Source organism: Hypanus sabinus, chromosome 14 (assembly GCF_030144855.1).
Source record: "Hypanus sabinus isolate sHypSab1 chromosome 14, sHypSab1.hap1, whole genome shotgun sequence".
Lineage (NCBI taxonomy): Eukaryota > Metazoa > Chordata > Chondrichthyes > Myliobatiformes > Dasyatidae > Hypanus > Hypanus sabinus.
In genome coordinates, this window is record NC_082719.1 from 100,322,281 (window position 1) to 100,341,869 (window position 19,589).

Genomic DNA, 19,589 nt, shown 5'->3' on the forward strand with positions numbered 1-19,589 from the left:
TCCTGGTTATGTGACCACTAATGCCAAGCAGACAATCTCCAAAGTGTATGGATAATATCTGGGGTCACTGGTCTTATGAAGACACTGTCCAGAAGAAGGCAATGGCAAACCACTTCTGTAGAAACATTTGCCATGAACAATCATGGTCGAAGGCCATAATTGTCCACATTATACGACACAGCACATAATGATGATAACTAGAACAAATAGAACTAAAATGGACAATGATAGCTGTCTAGTAAGTGACGTGAAGGAAGCAAAAAGGTGGCAGAGCTGTGTGGTCAGTTCTTTTTACACACCCACAGACAAGAAACATTCCATCCAAATTTGTAGATCAGAGTCAACCAATCAGACAGTCCTTATTCAATTAATGCAAAACCATGAGAATCATACAAACATAACCACTTGGGACACTCTGAACATTTGCTATACATACTGCAGCCACTAGGAAACATGCTAAACAGCTGCATGTATATAATTAGTTATAAAAATATAAATACGTAATTGCAAAGAAAATAACAAACAGTCTAATCTAACAGGATGATACCGTTGAGTGGACTAGGCAGCATTGTAGACCTTACAGTCCTGATGAAAGATCTCAGCATGAAATGTCAACTATTTATTTTTCTCCTGCCTGAACTGCATTCCTCTAGTTTTTTTTTGGGTTGCTGTTCTGGATTTCCAGCATCTGCAGAATCTCTTGTGTTTAAGAATTGCTGATGTGTATTTTACAATTCTTCCCTGTCTACACCACAAATAAAGGTACTTATGCACCCACCCTTCCCTGACCTGTTCTCTTATCACCTGTCAGCTTGTACTCCTTTCCTACTTTATTATTCTGGCAGCTTGTACTTATGAAGGGTCTCGGCCCAAAACATCGACTGTACGTTCTGCTCAATAGAAGCTGCCTGACCTGCTGAGTTCCTCCAGCATCTTATCTGTGTTGCTCAAAATTTTCAGCATTCACAGACTTTCTTGAGTTTAAGGTAGTTAATTTCAGTATCTTGACCCTATCACCACACTCCATCTATTAAGAAATCTGAAGTGATCACCGAACATTTTAAAGGAGGAAAAAACATTCATTGTTACCATTCTAACTTTTGTTACTTAATACTTTCATTGACTTTTACAAGAAGGGATATGAAAGTTAAAAAAATATTATTGTGAAGCACTTTGTTTCCAATTGTTGCCAAGAGAGATTAGGGCATATTGCATGCACTGATTTTTTTTCACTGAAAGGTCTAAGGCCTTGAAATTGTATATCTGTGGAATTCTTGTTACAGGCAGCTGTGGAGGCTGAGCCTTTACATATATTAAGGCAGGGTTGATAGATTCAAGAGATTGATAGTGTAACTCTGAATGCTTGGCCTTTATTTACTTTTATAAAGGCCAAGCATTTGGAGGACCCACCATAATCAACATGGTGATGAAACGTTTGCAAGTAAATTGCCAAGATTGGAGAACAACTAAACCTAACTACCAACCACCCAAGTCCCACATCTTCTGAATTATTTCCACTGTGAGGTAATGCTGCAGCCTCATATGACCCTGGTTAGATTAAACTTGGAATGTCACATTCAGTTCTGGTCATCTCAATATAAGAAGGTTGTGGAATCTTTAGAGAGGGTGCAGAGGTGACTTAGCAGGATAAAGCCTGGATTACAGAGGCTGCCATATACGGGTATAGATTGAGCAAGCAAGCACTATTTTCTGGAGCAGAGGAGGATGAGAGGTGACCTGAATGAGGTGGCCAAGATGATAAGAAGCATAGATCAAGTGGAAAGCCACAGACTTGTTTCCAGGATGGAAATGGTTAATACGAGGGAACATAACTTTAACTCATTGGAGGAAAGTATATTGGAGATGGCAAAGATAAATATTTTACGCAGAGTGTGGAGGCAGGTACATGAGGAATGTTTAAGAGTTTCTTAGATCGGCACATGGATGATAGAAAATGGAGGGCTATATAATAGAAAAGGGTTAGATTGTTCTTAGGTTTTAATAGTTTCAAAGGTTGGCATGATATCATGGGCTGAAGGGCCTGTATTGTGCTGTAATTTTCAGTGATCTATAAGTGAGGAAGGCAACTGGGATACATTGAGATACAGATAACTGGTTTTCTCTGTGAACTATTGCCCTGCTCTAGAATAGGGTTCAAGATCTATCAGTCTCTCAGAAAGTTCTGCACCATGATAAAAGGCAAATAAAATCAATGGCAAAATCTTTAAGGAGCAATGCCATCATTAAGGAACCCCATCATACAGGACATGCCCTCTTCTCATTGCTACCATCAAGGAGGAGGTGCAGGAGCCTGAAGGCACACACTCAATGTTTCAGGAACAGCTTCCTTCCCTTCAACCGTCCAATTTCTTAAACGACATTGAACCCATGAACACTACCTCACTAATTTTTTTGCACTAATTTAATTGAACTTTTTTTAATATACTTACTGTAATTTGCAGTTTTTATTATATATTGCAGTGTACTGCTGCCACATACCAACAAATTTAATGGCATATGCAAGTGGTATTAAACCTGGTTCTGATTCTGAACCCATGATGTAACAAACATTTCACCAACAATGAAGTGTTCTTTGAAATGGGGGAGACATTGCACTCAAACTATATCAAATCCAAAAACGATTCATTTTAATTAGAAAATAATCTGTTCTATTGTACTTATTGTTGAGCAATTGTCCCTTATTGCTCATCGGAGTAGTGCCTCAGAATATTTTATACCCATACTACACTGAATATCAACTTAAATTAACGCTGCAACCCAAAACCTTTTGATTCCGGTGAACCATATTCAATACCTGAGCCTTTTCCATTCTTTCCTGGGACGTAGAATAGCCATCGCAGAGACTGTTACAGACGGATTGATTCATATTCATTAAAACTTCTGCTTTCAAAAGGATATTGTTTATTTTATTCTCACAAACACATAAAGTTATCCTAATTAGAGTGTAGGATGGCAAGGTAGCGTATCAGTTAGCATAACGCTATTACAGCGCCAGTGACCCGGGTTGAATTCCAGAGCTGTCTCTACGGAGTTTGTACGTTCTCCCCTTGACTGTCTGGATTTCCTTTAGGTGCTCCTGTTTCCTCCCACATTCCAAATATGTGTGGGTCAGAAAGTTGTGGGTAGGCTGCGTTGCCACTGGAAGTGTGGCAACTCTTGCCGACTGCCCAGCACAATCTTTGCTGATTTAATTTGTCAGAAAATGATGCATTTCACTGCATGTTTTGATGTTTTAATGAAAATGTGAAAATGAAAGCTAATCTTTAGTCTTTATCTTTTCTGTTGCCTTTCAGCTTCTTACAAAGTAGTTTCTGATCACGTTCCAGGAGCTAGTATTAAGCTATAAATTGTAAATATACATTTGCAAATGAAAATGAACATTTTTGTCAATATTAAATAAGAATCTATATTATGTTTATCCCCTCATTCCATGTGCTATCCATGCTGGTCAATCACAACAAATGCTAATAGATTATAAAATTCAGTACATGATCAAATCGACTTGCAGTGGATAAGTGAACAAAGCAAGATTGATGTTGCCTCTCCCTTGGATTGATGATGTGTTGGTTGAGAATGAAGGTCTTGCCTCTGCTACAAGCTATATTATCTATTATATGCTTTAAGTACTTTGGCCAGCATTAGTATTTTATAAGCAACATGCGTCAGCATTTGAAATTGCCAAGTCCTTGTGTCTTGTAAGCATATTAGAATAATGATACCACTGTATATTTACCACTGTAAATATACAGGTTTACTCCAGCTGCAAAATGATGCCTTTGCTGTTGAAATGTCAATTTAAGCTCTTCATTGTAGTGACAAAAATATTACTGTTCAAATCTTTATTTTCTCAATATTTTCACAATGGTCTCTAATCCTGACTGTTTTAACATTTTAAAAATTAATTTGGTATTTCAGGCCCCACGGTAGCAGAGCGGTTAGTACAATGCTGTTACAGCTCGGGCTGTTAAGAATTTGGAATTCAATTCCAAAGCTGTCTGTAAGGTGTTTGTACATCCTTACTGTGATGCATAGATTTCCTTCCATAGTCCAAGAAAATGCCTGTTAGTAGGATAATTGATCATTGTAAATTACCCTGTGATTAGATTAGGGTTAAATAAATGGGTTGCTGGGTGGATCAGCTTGTTGGGCCTATTCCAGGCTCAAATTTCTATTTTCTCAATATTTCCACAGCACTGCTGCCACAAAGATTAAAAAATTAAACAATATATGCCAGTGATAAATCCAATTCTGATTCTGGTTCATGGCTATTTTAAGGTTGTGAACAACAATTTGATATGTTTGCCTTTGTATCGACTATTCACTGTGTATACTACACACCCTGCAGAATGCCTCCCTTCTGGAAAGTATGGCAGGGCTATGAAAGCAAAAAAACTTCATTCCATCTTAAAAAGTTTCTTCCACCAGGTAGTTAATCTGATCAGTCATTCTAGTTGGACTCCCCACACATTCTATTTATTACCCCCACCACTGCAATGCACTGTAAGCACTTTAAATCACTTTTTATAATGTTGTTTACATTGTAAATACATGCAAGTATTTATGCACATTTTTACTCCAAATCCATACTTCAACATCTAACTTCATATTGTGCAACACAGTGTAAAAGTCTTAGGCATTCATACATCTAGGATGCCTAAGACTTTTGCACAATACTGTAGCTATTTATTTGACTGAATTGCTGCTACTGCAAAAAACCAAATTTCATGACATCAGAACCAGGTTTAATAACAGTGGCATATGTCGTGAAATTTGTTAACTTTTCTGTAGAATTACGATACAATACATCAACATAGAAACAAAACTGAATCACAGTAAATATAAGTAAGTAGTGCAAAAACAGAAATTAAAAATGTAGCGAGGGAGTGTTCATGGGTTCAATGTCCATTCAGGAATCAGATGCAGAGGGGAAGAAGCTGCTCCTAAACATCTGTGAGTGATGATAAACCTGATTCTGATTTGGGTCTCTGTTGTGGACTGAGAGCGTGAGGGGGCAGGGAGAAGGGAATCACGGTTAGGAAAAGGGGGGGGGGGGGGAGAGTGGGAAGCACCAGAGAGACATTCTATAATGATCAATATACCAATTATTTGGAATCAAATTACGTTGCCCGGTGTCTCAGGGTTTTGTGTTTGCATGCATGCAATCCCCCACCCCGGGCACTCTTCCTCTGCCACCTGTCCCCACCCTTCTGCAGCAATCCACCCTCACCATCCCCAATATCCTTTGCTTCAACCAGATTTACAAACTCTCTCAACTCCACCTTGACAAATACATCACTGTGCAAATGTTTTAGGCACCCTAGCTATATATATGTGCCTAAGACTTTTGCACAGTACTGTGCATCTCTTTATTCTGTGTAATTGTTGCATGTCATGCCCTGATCAGCATACCACAGTAAGTTCCTAATACGTGTGAATGTACATGGTGAATGAAGTTGATTCTTGATCCTTTTTTGTGGCAGCAGTACAGTGAAAACTGCTACAGTACTTTGCGAAAGTCTTAGGCACCCTAGCTGTATATGTGCCTAACACTTGCACAGTATTGTATAAGAGTATATTAATTAATTTATTTATTGAGGTACAGCATGGAATAGGCCCTTCCGGCCTATTGGGCTGTACCGCCCAGCAGACCCCTGATTTAATCCTAGTTTAATCACAGGACAATTTATAATGACCAATTAACCTACCAACCGTGTCTCAGAGCTGGGTATATCTGCACCCATACTACATTTTTGGACACGTTTTGGTTTTTGGACTGTGGGAGGAAACTGGAGTACCTGGAGGAAACCCACACAGCCACAGTGAGTGAGAACATATAAACAAACTCCTCACAGGTAGCGACAGGTCGCTGGTACTGTACACCATTGTGCTGCCCCAACACTATCCCATCTGATTTGTATTTCTGCTTCTGCTGCCTTTTCATTCGAATTATCCTGATAGAGAGCTTCATATATCATGCTCAGTCTCTGTTTTCATCATTTAACATACCTGTTTATCAATTTGTACATTTTCGTTAATAATTCTTTAACATGAATTATCTTTCTGTGCTTGTTCCTCTGGATTCCAGCATCTTGAGAATCTCTTGTATTTTTATTTTTTCATCCAGTTCTTTTATTTTCTATTTGCTCTAGGGGTTACTGTGGCAGAGTACAACAGTGCTGCTGCCAGTGACACCTGTTCTGCCCTGACCGTGAATGCTGTCTTTGTGGAGTCTGCGTGTTCTCCATGACCTGTAGATTCATAGAGAGATGCAGCATAACAACAGGCCCTTCAGCCCACTACTTATTCAGATTAATGATTACGATTTGCTGCTCCATTGTGAAGTTTATTTGAGGGATGCCTACCCTGAAGAAATTTTAATTTTCTCTTTGGATCTTCATTGAGACCCTCTCTCACTGCTCCCCCTCTGGGAACTCCGCTGTCCTCTGACTATGTGCTCACTTGCTACCACAGCTCGTCATCTGACTGTCGCCTCCCTCTGGTACTGCTCCTCTCCCATTGTCCACTCTCCTATCAGCCTTTTCAATTATCACCTCCCAGCTTCTTCCATCATACCCCCACCCACCTACTTTCTCTCTCACCTGGTTTCACCCATCATCTTCCAGTTTCTTCCTTCACCCCTCCCCACCACCCACCTACCTTCCCGTCATCTAGTTTCACCTATCATCCTTCAGTTTTTCCCTTCAGCCCTCTCCCCAATCCACCTACCTTCCCCGTTACCTGGTTTCACTTCTCACCTCATGGCCTCTTTCATCATCCTTCCCTCCCCCCCACTTACCTTCCCCGTCACCTGGTTTCACCTCTCACCTCACGGCTACTTCCTTCATCTCCTTCCCCCACCCACCCACCTACATTTGCCCTCACCTGGATACACTTGTCACCCTCCAGCTTGTACTCTTTCCCTCCCTCACACCTTTTTGGCTTCTTCCCCCCTTCCCTTCCAGGGCCTCGGCCCAAAACATCGATTGTTCATTCCTCTCCACAGATCCTGCCTGACACACTGAGCTCTTCCAGCGTTGTGAGTGTTGCGTATTTAAAAAGTAATGTTCCTATTTTTTAGGAACAATATAAATCAAAAGTATGTATAGTGATTTATTATCTACTTGCAAAGTACAACACTGAGATTCGTTTTCTTAGAACATAGAATAGTACAGCACATTACAGGCCCTTCGGCCCACAATGTTGTGCCGACCCTCAAACCCTGCCTCCCATATAATTCCTCCATATACCTGTCTAGAAGTCTCTTAAACTTCACTAGTATATCTGCCTCCATCACTGACTCAGGCACTGCATTTCACGCACCAACCACTCTCTGAGTGAAAAACCTTCCTCTAATATCCCCCTTGAACTTCCCACCCCTTACCTTAAAGCCATGTCCTCTTGTACTGAGGAGTGGTGCCCTGGGGAAGAGGTGCTGGCTGTCCATTCTATCTATTCCTCTTAATATCTTGTACACCTCTATCATGTCTCCTCTCATCCTCCTTCTCTCCAAAGAGTAAAGCCCTAGCTCCCTTAATCTCTGATCATAATCCATACTCTCTAAACCAGGCAGCATCCTGGTAAATCTCCTCTGTACCCTTTCCAATGCTTCCATATCCTTCCTATAGTAAGTTGATCAGAACTGGACACAGTACTCCAAGTGTGGCCTAACCAGAGTTTTATAGAGCTGCATCATTACATCGCAACTCTTAACCTCTGTCCCTCGACTTATAAAAGCTAACACCCCATAAGCTTTCTTAACTACCCTATCTACCTGTGAGGCAACTTTCAGGGATCTGTGGACATGTATCCCCAGATCCCTCTGCTCCTCCACACTACCAAGTATCCTGCCATTTACTTTGTACTCTGCCTTGGAATTTGTCCTTCCAAAGTGTACCACCTCACACTTTGCCACTGTTGAACTCCATCTGCCACTTCTCAGCCCACTTCTGCATCCTATCAATGTCTCTCTGCAATCTTCGACAATCCTCTACACTATCTACAACACCACCAACCTTTGTGTCATCTGCAAGCTTGCCAACACCCACACTTCTACCCCCACATCCAGGTTGTTAATAAAAATCACAAAAAGTAGAGGTCCCAGAACAGATCCTTGTGGGACACCACTAGTCACAACCCTCCAATCTGAATGTACTCCCTCCACCACGACCCTCTGCCTTCTGCAGGCAAGCCAATTCTGAATCTACCTGGCCAAGCTTCCCTGGATCCCATGCCTTCTGACTTTCTGAATAAGCCTACCGTGTGGAACTTTGTCAAATGCCTTACCAAAATCCACGTAGATCACATCCACTGCACTACCCTCATCTATATACCTGGTCACCTCCTCAAATAACTCTATCAGGCCTGTTAGACACGATTTGCCCTTCACAAAGCCATGCTGACTGTCCCTGATCAGACCATGATTCTCTAAATGCCCATAGATCCTGTCTCTAAGAATCTTTTCCAACAGCTTTCCCACCACAGACGTAAGGCTCATTGGTCTATAATTCTTGCAGGCATTCAGAGTAAATAAAAAGAAATATAATAAAGTCAGTGAAAAACTGCACACAGCAAAGACAGACATCAATGTGCAAAAGATGACAAGCTGTACAAATACAAGGAAAAAAAATAATAATAAAAATATTAATTTAATTATTATTTGTTGGTAGGTATAAGGGCGGCTATGGTTCCAGTGCAGGTTGATGGTAGTAGGCAGTTTAAATGGTTTTGCTTGGACAAGATGGACTAAAGGGCCTGTTTCTGTGCTGTACTTTTCTATGATTCTATGGCTCAAGAGCCTGATGGTTGAGGGGTAATAACTTATATATGATGCTTTTATTACAGTCAACAGCATAGTGACTACTCATTCTCATCATTAAGTTCATCATTACTCATATATTCCAACACTGAGATCAGTTTTACTTGTATGTGTCCAGATACCAAGTGTAAATGGTCTTATTTCTGGACATCTAGAAAAAAATCAATTAATTTGAATCTTTTTACCAAATTCACTGTCGTTGCCAGAGTCTTGCTGAAAGTGGAAAGCTGATCTATAATCTGTTGGCATTACTGACCAGCAGATGTTAAAGTGTCCATGAAAAGAGCTGTTGAAAACATGACACTTGCTGGAGCAGAAGCACCTGTAATCATGTTGTATCTGAAAATAAAAAATAAAAGTTAAATAGACAAGACATAGAAAGCCATAGTGCTAATGAAGGATGGGCAAAAAGATCAATGTAATTGTGGGCTAAAAGGCCTGGTTTTGGAATGTATAACTTAGAACACGACAGTGCAGTACAGGTCCTTTGGCCCACAATGTTGTGTGACCAATTAATCTGATCACAGCTGGCTGTCTACTTTTCTACCATCCATGTGTCTGTCCAAGAGTTTCTTGAAGCCCCCAATGTATCTGCCAGTACCACCACCCCTGGCAGTGTATCCCATGTACTCAACACTCTCTGTGTATATAATTTTAAAAAATACCACTGACAACCCCCCCCCCCCCAAATACTTTCCTCTGGTTTCTTTAAAATTATACCCTCTGGTATTAGCTATTTCCTTGCTAGGAAAAATATCTCAGGTTATGCACCCAATCTGTGGCTTTTCTCATGATGTACACCTCTATCAAGTCACCTCTCTTCCTCCTCTGCTCTAAAGAGAAAAGCCCTAGCTTGCTCAACCTATCCTCATAGGGCATCCCTCTAATCAAGGCAGCATCCAGCTAAGTCTTCATTTTCAGTCCCGCAGAAACGTCTTGACCCAAAATGTTGATTGTTTATTCATTTCCGTAGACGCTGCCTGTCCTGCTGAATTCCTCCAGCATTTTGTGTGTGTTGATTTGGATTTTCAGCATCAGCAGACTCCCTCATGTTTAAGATATCCTGGTAAATCTCCTGCACTCTAAAGCTTCCATGTCCTTCCTATAATTAGATGACCAGAAATGAACACGATGTTTAAAGTATGGTCTAACCAGTGTTTTAAGTAAATTAGAGGAAGTTTTTTTTTCTCTATCACGTGTCCCTAATAGTAAAATTAATAGTTGATTCAGAAGTGGAGTTTAATATGTCACGTTTTTACCTTGATTGCATTGTGTTCTATAACCTTAGAGGTGCAGCAGCTTATAACATATATTTGAAGACTTTCAGGAGCATAGATTAGCAATACTTAGAATTGAAAATGTTACATCTTTTTGTAATTTTGATATCTCATTACTTTCTTCTCATTTATAAGGAGAATTTCATTAACTAGCGGATGGTGAATCTGTGGAATTCATTGCCACAGACAGCTGTGGAGGACAAGTCATTGCGTATATTTAAAGTGGAGTGCTCTTTGTGTACTCTTCCATTGATGCTGCCAGGCCTGCTGAGTGCCTCCAGCATTTTGAATGTATTGCTTAGATTTCCAGCATCTGCAGATTTTCTCTTGTTTATTATTGGACATTTCGGCCCTCCTTCAGGACTGCAAAGGAAGGTGAAAGGTGACAGAATGAAAAGGTGGGCCAGGTGGGGAAGGAGGGTAGCTGGAAGTTGATAGGGGAAGCCAGGTGGATGAGGAAGGTCAAGGACTGGAGCTAAAGGAATCTGATAGGAGAGGAGAGAGGACCCGGGAGAAGTAATAGGCCAGTGGGGAGAAGTAAAAACAAAGTGGGGAATAGAGGGGAGGGGGGAAATTGTTACTGGAATGAAAAATCGATATTCATGTCATCACTTTGGAGGATACCAGGTGTTGATCTTCCATCCCGAGGGTGCTCTGCTCTTAGCACAAGAGGCCGTGGACTGACATGTCAGAACAAGAATGGGAATCAGAATTAAAATGTTTGGCCGCTGAGAAGTCTTGATTGTGGTGGATAGTGCAGAGGTACTTAACAAAACAGTCATAGAGAGGGCTTTTTGGCACACTGTCCTTCATAGATCAATGTATTGAGTCCATGAGTCGTGATGTTATGTTGAAGTTGTGTAAAACATTGGTGAGGCCTAATTTAGAGTACTGTGTGCAGTTCTAGTCACCTACTTACAGGAAAGGCATCCCTAAGATTGCAAGAGTGCAGAGAACTTTTGCAAGGATGTGGTTGGGACTTGAGGACCTGAGTTAGAGGGGAAAGTTGAAGAGGTTAAGCCTTTTTTTCCCTGGAGTGTAGGAGAATGAAGGGAGATTTGATGGAGGTGTAACAAATTATAACAAAACAGACAATACATTTTCTCTGTACACTTTCAGTCTTATTGACATTGCATAGGTGAATGGAGCTGCACACAATACTCCATATTAGGCCTCACCAACACTTTGTACAACTTACATTATTCTTGCTAAAACAATATGATTTTAAGAAAGACCAATTTAATTTGAAAAGGCTGAGGCTTTAAAGGCTAATTTTAGTAAACATTGTAACTGGACAGACAGCATTCATGCTAACAAAGTCCTTCTGTTTTATCCTAGGGAAACCTTCTTTATATAAAAAAAATGATGAGTATTCATGCAATGTGCTTGCCTTCCTATAATATGACCAGGTTTTGGTCCCTTGTGCAGAATATACTAATTTGCTTGCTGTGGACAAAGCTGAACAAAGGAATAGAGTTAGAATGCATAATGTAAAAATTTCAGTTTTAAATCAACACCTCACACTTGTCTGTATTAAATTCAATCTGCTATCTATCAGCCTATTTATCCAGCTGATGCAGATCACTCTACAAGCCATGATAGCCTTCCTCGCTGTCCACTACACCCCCAATCTTGGCGTCATTCACAAATTTGCTGATCCAGTTAACCACATTATAATCCAAATCATTGATACAGGGTGACAAACAACAATGGACCCATCACTGGCCCTGGTACTCCACTAGCCACAGGCCTCCAGTCAGAGAGGCAACCATCTAACACCACTCTCTGGCTTCTCCCACAAAGCCAGCGTCTAATCCAATTTACAACCTCATCTCAAAGCCGAGCGTCTGAATCTTTTTGACCAACCTCCAATGTGGAACATTCTCTAAATTCTCTATCTAGTTTCTGTGCAAATTGGTAGAACATCAGCTGTACACTGAAGATCAAAGAGGTCAGCTGAGTGTCTGAAAATGTATGATAGCAGGTTCATCTGAAGTCATGCTGTACCCTCCAATTAATCATAGGTTCAGTGCTAAATAAGTGGTTGATTGGAGGTATGTCTCTACCCAAGGAGGGGGAAGGCACACTTGCCTTCCACCAGCCTGCAGGTCATCCTTGTGAAAGGTGTAGCACCTACTTAGTCCACACCCCCCGGATCAGGGTCACATGAAGTCATGGCAGCAGGTCCATACCAGCTCCTGGGCTTCATGTGTGGCTTAGCTACTAGGTCTGACAGAAACATTTCTACTGACAGGAGGAGGGGCAAAGGCAGATTACTGGTCCCTTAAAACCTGTCGCTTCAGATAGATGGGGCTTGTCAGCTGCAGGAGAAGGAAAAATCTGATCTCAAACCTCCGCTGCCTTGTGGCTGCACCCACTCATGGGGAAGGCTTCAGGAGTAAACCCTGAGGGAAAAATCCAGAGCTGGAGTCCCTAAGGCAGTTTTATGTTAAGTTCAAGGTGACTGGCAACTCTTGCTACTAAATTATATCAGTCTCTGCCATTCCTTTTAGTTCATCAGATACGTGGAGAGGGAGAGCCTGCTACCTGGGCAAGAGTTTGCTCTCCGTATTGTATTGCCCTGGCTTGCGTAACTAGACAGCTAGGATGCAATATCCATGGGCATCTCTGACCAGTGGAGGCCTCAGCAGCAACATATCACGTCCTGGTTATGCAACCACTGACACCAAGCAGATAATCTCTGAAGGATATTGATAGTAGTTGGGGTCACCATTTTATGAAGGCACTGCTCAGAAAAAGGTTATGGCAAAAGAATTCTGTAGAAAAATTTGCCAAGAACATTCATGGCCATGAACAGATGGAAGACCATGAGCACCCACGTCATAAAACATGGCACATAATGACGATGATGCTAAATGAGACCATAAGGCACAGGAGCAGAACTAGGCCATTTGGCCCCTTGAGTCTGCTCCACCATTCCATCACGGCGAATTTATTTTCCCTTTCTGCCTTATTCTCCTGCCTTCTCTCCATAACCCTGACTAACCAAGAACCTGTCTTTACCTGTCAGATTCCCTCTTCCCCAGCCCTGTATCTCTTTCACCAATCAACTTCCCAGTTCTTTACTTCACCCCTCCTCACACTCCTGGTTTCATCTGTCACCTTGTGTTTCTTCCTCCGCTCCCCCCTCGTCTTACTCTGATTTCTCATCTTTTTGTCTCTAGCCTTGATGAAGGGTCTCGGCCCAAAACGTTTCCATTGATGCTGTCTGGCCTGTTGAGTTCCTCCAGCATTTTGTGGGTTTAGCTTTATGTCTACCTATTGCTACCCACCTGTGACACCACTTTTAAGGAATTGTAGATCTATATACCCAAATCTTTTTATTCTACTGCCTTTCTCACTCACTGCCCTTGTGTTCAATGTGTAAGTCCTGTTCTGGCTTGTCCTTTGAAGTGCAGCACTTCACACTTATATGCATCAAATCCCGTCTGCCAATTTTCAGCCCATTTTTCCAGCTGGCCCAGATCCCACTGCAAGCTCTGATAGCCTGGAAAGCTTTCTTCCTGGTGTTCCAGTTTCCTTCCACGTGTTAGTAGGTTAATTGGTCACATGGGTGTAATTGGGCAGTGCAGGCTGATTGAGCTGTAAGGACCATGTCTCTAAGTTTAAAAAAAATAAAAATTAAACAAGGAAGACCTAGTCCTGAAATATGGTCCTAATTTGGACAGATTGAATTGATATTCGTGGCAAAAAATTCAAAACGTTCCTGATGGGCCAAAGGGCCTGGTTTAGAGCTGTATGTTCAAGGTAAAGTTCATTATCATCTGACTGTACGTACATACAACAAAATGAAACTATTTTTCTCCAGACCATGGTGCACCCACAAAAACTGGAGAGGGTTCAAAGGAGGTTCACGAAAAAGATTCCAGGTTGAATGGCTTGTCATTTGAAGAGCGTTTGATGGCTTTAGGTCTGTTTTCACTGGAGTCCAGAAGAATGATGGTGACCAAATTGAAACCTATCAAATGGTGAAAGGCATTGATAGAGTGGATTGAAGAGGGTGTTTCCTATGGTGGGGGGAGGTCTAAGATGACATGGCCTCATAATAGAGAGGTGTTCTTTTAGCATCGAAATGAGGAGGAGTAGTCAGAGAGTAGTAAATCTGTGGGATTCTTTGCCAAGGCAGCTGTGGAAAACAAGTCTGGATATTTAAGGCAGAGGTTGGTAGCTTTTTGGTCAAGGCATGAAGGGATATGGAGAAGGGGGATATTGGAGCTGAGGGAAAAATTGGCCTGGTTCTGTTCCAGTAACATATCGTCTTATGGTCTAAAACATATCACACACAGCACATAAAATATCACCACAAATAAGTTCATAAAATATAATTCAAAGAGCATGTAGTGCGCAGTACAGGTGAGCAGTGCAGTAAATAGCTCGCTGTTCTAGTAACGAGACCTTGGTGGTGGTAGAGTATTCATTAGTTTGACAGCCTGGGGGAAGAAGTTGTTACCCAATCTGGCATTTCTTTCCTGATGTTCTTGTACATCCTTCCTGACAGTAGTGGGTCAAAGAGATTGTGGGATGGGTGGTAGGGATTCTCAACAATGCTTTGGGTCCTACATCTACAACACTCCTGTTAAAAGTCACAAATATGGGGGGGGGGGGGGCTGAGACCCTGATGGTCATCTTGGTAGGTGTTTAGTATCCTTTGTGAGGTCTTGCAGGTTACAGCTTCCAGATCACACAATGATACAGCCAGACAGGATACTCTTGATGGTGCTCCTGTAGAAAGCTGGGGCAAAGAACCTTGTACACATCAATCTCCTCAGAAAGTATAGATGCTGCAGTGCCTTTTTAACTAGTCACTGGCAGCCAACCAGAAAAGGATCCTTTTATTCCCACTCACTGACTCCTACCAATCAGCCAATGCTCTTACCATGTTACTAACTTTCCTGTAATACCATGGGCTCTTAACTTGGTAAGCAGCCTCCTGTGTGGCACCTTTATGTATTGAGTGATACAGGCCCTCCCAGCCCAATGAGCTGCATGACACAGCAGCCACCTATTTTAACCCTAATCTAATCACAGACCAGTTTACAATGACTAATTAACCTACTAACCAGTGCATCATTGGACTGTGGGAGGAAATTGGAACATTTGGAGGAAACCCACATGTTCATGGGAAGTAACAAACAAACATGAGGATGCCAGAACTGAACTCTGAAATCCAGTGCACCAAACTGTAATAGCATTGTGCTAACTACTATGCTACTCTGGTAACCCAAATGAAAGTTGAGCAATGAAAAGCCATTTGCTGAAGATAGACTTTCAATGTGATAAATTTGTAATTCTGTAAACTGGTTCTGCAAGAAGATCCCAGTTATACCAGATGAAGAGGGTGTATTAATACCAGATAAGGCAGGACTAACATGCTGTTTCCAAAGATTAAATTATTTCTGTTCAGTTGTATTATTTCAGCTATTCAGTGTAACTGAAGTTAATGATGTGTATCAGGATGCTTAGTGACATTGCGAAAATCTCTCATTTCTTGCTTATGTAATTGAATCTATTATGTAAGTTGCATAAAGTGCAGGAGGAAGATATTTAACTGACCTTGTTCTTTTTTTTTTGAAAGAACCGTTTGAATAGACTGTGTGTTCCTTCCCTGTTAGTGTGCAATTTTGTTCACATTTTCTGTTTTTATCAATGCACAATAATAGATGCTATTACAGCTCGGGGCATTGGAGTTTGGAGTTCAATTCTGGCTTCTGTAAAAAAGAAAGTTTGTATGTTCTTCCTACATGCGAGTGGGTTTCCTCTAGGTGTGCTAGTTACCTCACAATTGTAAATTGTTCCATGATTAGGCTGGGGATTAAGTCAGTAGATCAACACGTACAAACACAGCATCTGCGGTGTACTTTGTGTTTACAAGTCAGTAGATCAATGGGCACAGTGACTCGTTGGGCCGGAAGGGCCTCTTCTCGCTGAAACAACAAATAAAATAATATAAAACAAATTGGCTCCCATTGCACTTCTTCAAGCAGCACATTGCAAATCATAACCTATGAACTCACTTCTCTACAACTCATGTTCTCAATATTGGTTATTATTTCTTTATTATTATTTGTTTTTTTATCTTGTAATTGTTTAGTCATTGTGTGTAGATTTTAATTGATTCTATTGTGTTTCATTGCATCTACTGAGAATGCCCACAAGAAAATGAATCTTGGGGTTGTATATGGTGACATATCCATACTTTGATAATAAAAAGAACAGAGAAATACAATTGAATAAATGAAAAATTACACAGAAACTAGTTAATTGAGTACATGGACATAATTGGACTAGAAAGGCATGCTACTGTGCTGTATCTCTTAAAAATAAATATCTCAATTATATTTTTAATCTGAATTGCTATTTTTTTTTCTATCTTTGCAGGTAATAACATTCCATTCGCACTCAAAAACCTCAAGCCTGTTTAATTCAAGGCTATGTGCAAGCACATAGGATTGAAAGATATTAGTGCAACTTGGGCCAGACATTAAAAGCACCAATGTACTACTTGGATCTTTTTATTATATTTTTAAAAGGGTGGAAATGGACAGAGGAGTAAGGTTTATGTAACCACTTCATCGTTGACTTCACTGAATTATGCAGACAATTACAGCCCCGACCTCTTTCACTTCAGTCATCATGTTGGACAGGGAGGAAACCTCTCGTTTTTGTACATTGGATTCGGGAAGGATTATGCCTGGACCTCAATTTCTTACAGTATTTTGAAGCCTTCTACAAACCATGACTGACTAAAGAATCCGGTTCTAATTTTTATATACAGGAATTGATACTTTGATTTCAATTGTGGGCCAACTGAAGCAGAGTAAGCAGAATGAGTCACTTGTAATGAAGAAACATTGGAGCTTGAATACACTTGCACCATTCACTTTCTGAATTACATTTCTTCTTTCATCCCCTCCCTGGCCTCATAAAGTTAAACCCCCTCAAACATCAGTACTAACTTGCCCACCCGTCAACCCCGTACCTATCCCAAAACTTCCAACCACTACCATTATTAGGTAGCTAACTAATATTAGAGACTCATGAATGACCTGATTAGCAGCGTAGCTTAGGACCAGTAAACCTTCAGTGAGGACATACTGTTAATTTCATGAAAACTAGGGTGGAAAACATGCAGTGTTATAAGGCTGAATTCAATGTGATACTTTTCTCGGGCTTCAGATTCTATTTAATAATTGAATATGTGATACATATATTTTTAAAATTAGGTCCTTTTCTTTGGTTAATAATATCTTTGTAAAAGCAATTGAATTCTGTGACACTGTGCAATGAAAGATGCTCTTCTAGATACTAGAAATATTTTTGTGCTGTATATAAGTAATTTGTCCATTTATCATGTGGCCTAGGATTTGATGACCTATGGCTTTATTACTGAGTAAAGCAAAAAATTATATATATATTTAAAAAAATATATAATTATTTACTGAAAGCACCTGTACAATCTATTATGACAAAATAAAGGACTTGGTTTACATTTGGGAACTGGCTTGCATTGTCTGTTATTAATTGTAAACTGTTTTTTCTTGATTGATGAACTTGCATATATTTTTCTCTTTTTGTTTTACACAGAATGGTCGCTCTCATGAAGCACAATTCGCTCTTGGAACAGATTTCCTCCAGGTGTATCTACTGAGTGCAATGTCTACCCAGTGTTTAGATGTAATCTTGAATTTCTTCAGGCTGATTTTGATGTTAGGTGAAATATTACAGCAGTGGCCAATGCAAGCAGACAGAGTCCATGAACCTACTAGCTACCTCAGGGTTAATACATTTTATCGTTTGATCTATTCCCATTTACTTCTTCAAAGAGATAATTTGTCACCAACAATTGGAGAGTTTTCCCTTTGTGTTCAGTTAATGCTATAAATATCAACATCAAAGTGGTTTTGGAATGAGTCTGTGTACAGAAAAATCATTTCCTTGTGATTAAGGAGAGGATGAAATGTTATGTTAATAATTATCCCACAGTCTGATGAAAGGCTAGGGGTGGGGGAAGAACGCATTTAAAACACACACAGGGCTCTTAGATCTCACTGAAATTTCAGGTAACAGCAAACAATGTCTTAATGCACCCAACCACAAAATGCTGATCCCTGCACTGTAACTGGGCCCTCTTGATAAACAAGATAGCCTAATTAAAACCTCGATCAGCGGTTCCTAACCGGAGGTGCACTGACCACTCTGTTAATGGTAAGGGTCCATGACACAAAAAAATGTTGGAAACCCCTGGCCTAGAGAGAATAGAAGTGGAGAGGATATTTCCTCTAGTGGGGGAGTCTAGGACCAGAAGACAGAGCCTCAGAATGTAAGGATGTCAAATTAGAACAGAGATGAGGAATTTCTTTTGCCAGAGGGTGGTGAATCTGTGGAATTCATTGCCACAGGGGGCTCTGGAGGCCAAGTCATTGTGTATATTTAAAGCAGAGATTGAAAGATTCTTGATTAATCATGGTGTCAAAGGTAATGGGGAGAATGAAGGAAAATGGGGTTGAGAGGGATAATAAATCAGCCATGATGAAATAGCAGAGCAAACTCAATGGACTGATATCATAATTCTGCTCCTATGTCTTAGTTTTATGTAAAAAAAAAATCACTTTTTAAGTGCATTGAATGACATAAATTCCAGATTGCCTGAGTTATATGGGTTAACATTAAAGAATTAGCTTTACTTGAGTTCACAACACATACAGTGAATTGTGTCAACAGCAATCAGTCTGCAAAAATCACCACGTCCCCAGCACTAAAGTAGTATGCCCTCAACCTACTAACCCTAACCCACACATCTTTGGAATGTGGCAGGAAACGGGAACACCTGGAGGAAATTCACGGGGAGAATGTACAAGCTCCATGGAGACAGTGACAGGAATTGAATTCTGATCTTCCTGTCACTGGTGCTGTAGGTGGTTAAGAAGGTGCATGGTGTGTAGGCCTTTATTAGTTTTATTAGGTGGGGGGGCGGTGAGTTCACGAACCATGAGGTAATGTATCTCAAAACCCTGGATAGACCACATGGAGTATTGTGTTCAATACTGGTTGCCTCATTGTAGGAAGAATGTGGAAGCTTTAGAGAGGGTACAGAGGAGATTTACCTGGATTACAGAGAATGTCTTTAAAGGAAAGGTTGAGTGAGCCTGGGCTTTTATCTTTAGAGAGAAGGAGAATGAGAGGTAACTTAATAGATTTACAGGTAACAGATTTACAAGAGTTCACAGCCAGCATCTTTTTTCCCCAGGGAATACATGGAGACATAACGTTAAGGTGATTGGAGGAAAGTATAGGGGAATGTCAGAGGTAAGTTTTTTACACAGAGGGTGGTGGGTGCATGGAATGCCCTCCCAGGAATGGTTGCAGAAGCAGATATATTAGGGGCATTTAACAGACTCTTAGATGAAAGAAAAATGGTGGGTTCTGTGGAATGGAAGGTTAGATTCATCTTAGAA

At 40.7% G+C, this 19,589-nt stretch overlaps 1 protein-coding gene across 3 annotated transcripts in view; it reads left to right on the top strand.

Moving 5' to 3' along the window:
* LOC132405022 (methyl-CpG-binding domain protein 3-like) overlaps nucleotides 1-17,631 on the top strand; it is a 127,966-nt gene extending 110,335 nt beyond the window's left edge. For all 3 annotated transcript variants that reach the window (XM_059989720.1, XM_059989719.1, XM_059989718.1), the window contains one exon: nucleotides 16,513-17,631. In XM_059989720.1, the coding sequence (XP_059845703.1) occupies nucleotides 16,513-16,516 (4 nt within the window). In that variant the 3' untranslated portion in view covers nucleotides 16,517-17,631. The remainder of the gene's footprint in view (nucleotides 1-16,512) is intronic.
* Nucleotides 17,632-19,589: the final 1,958 nt, after the last annotated feature.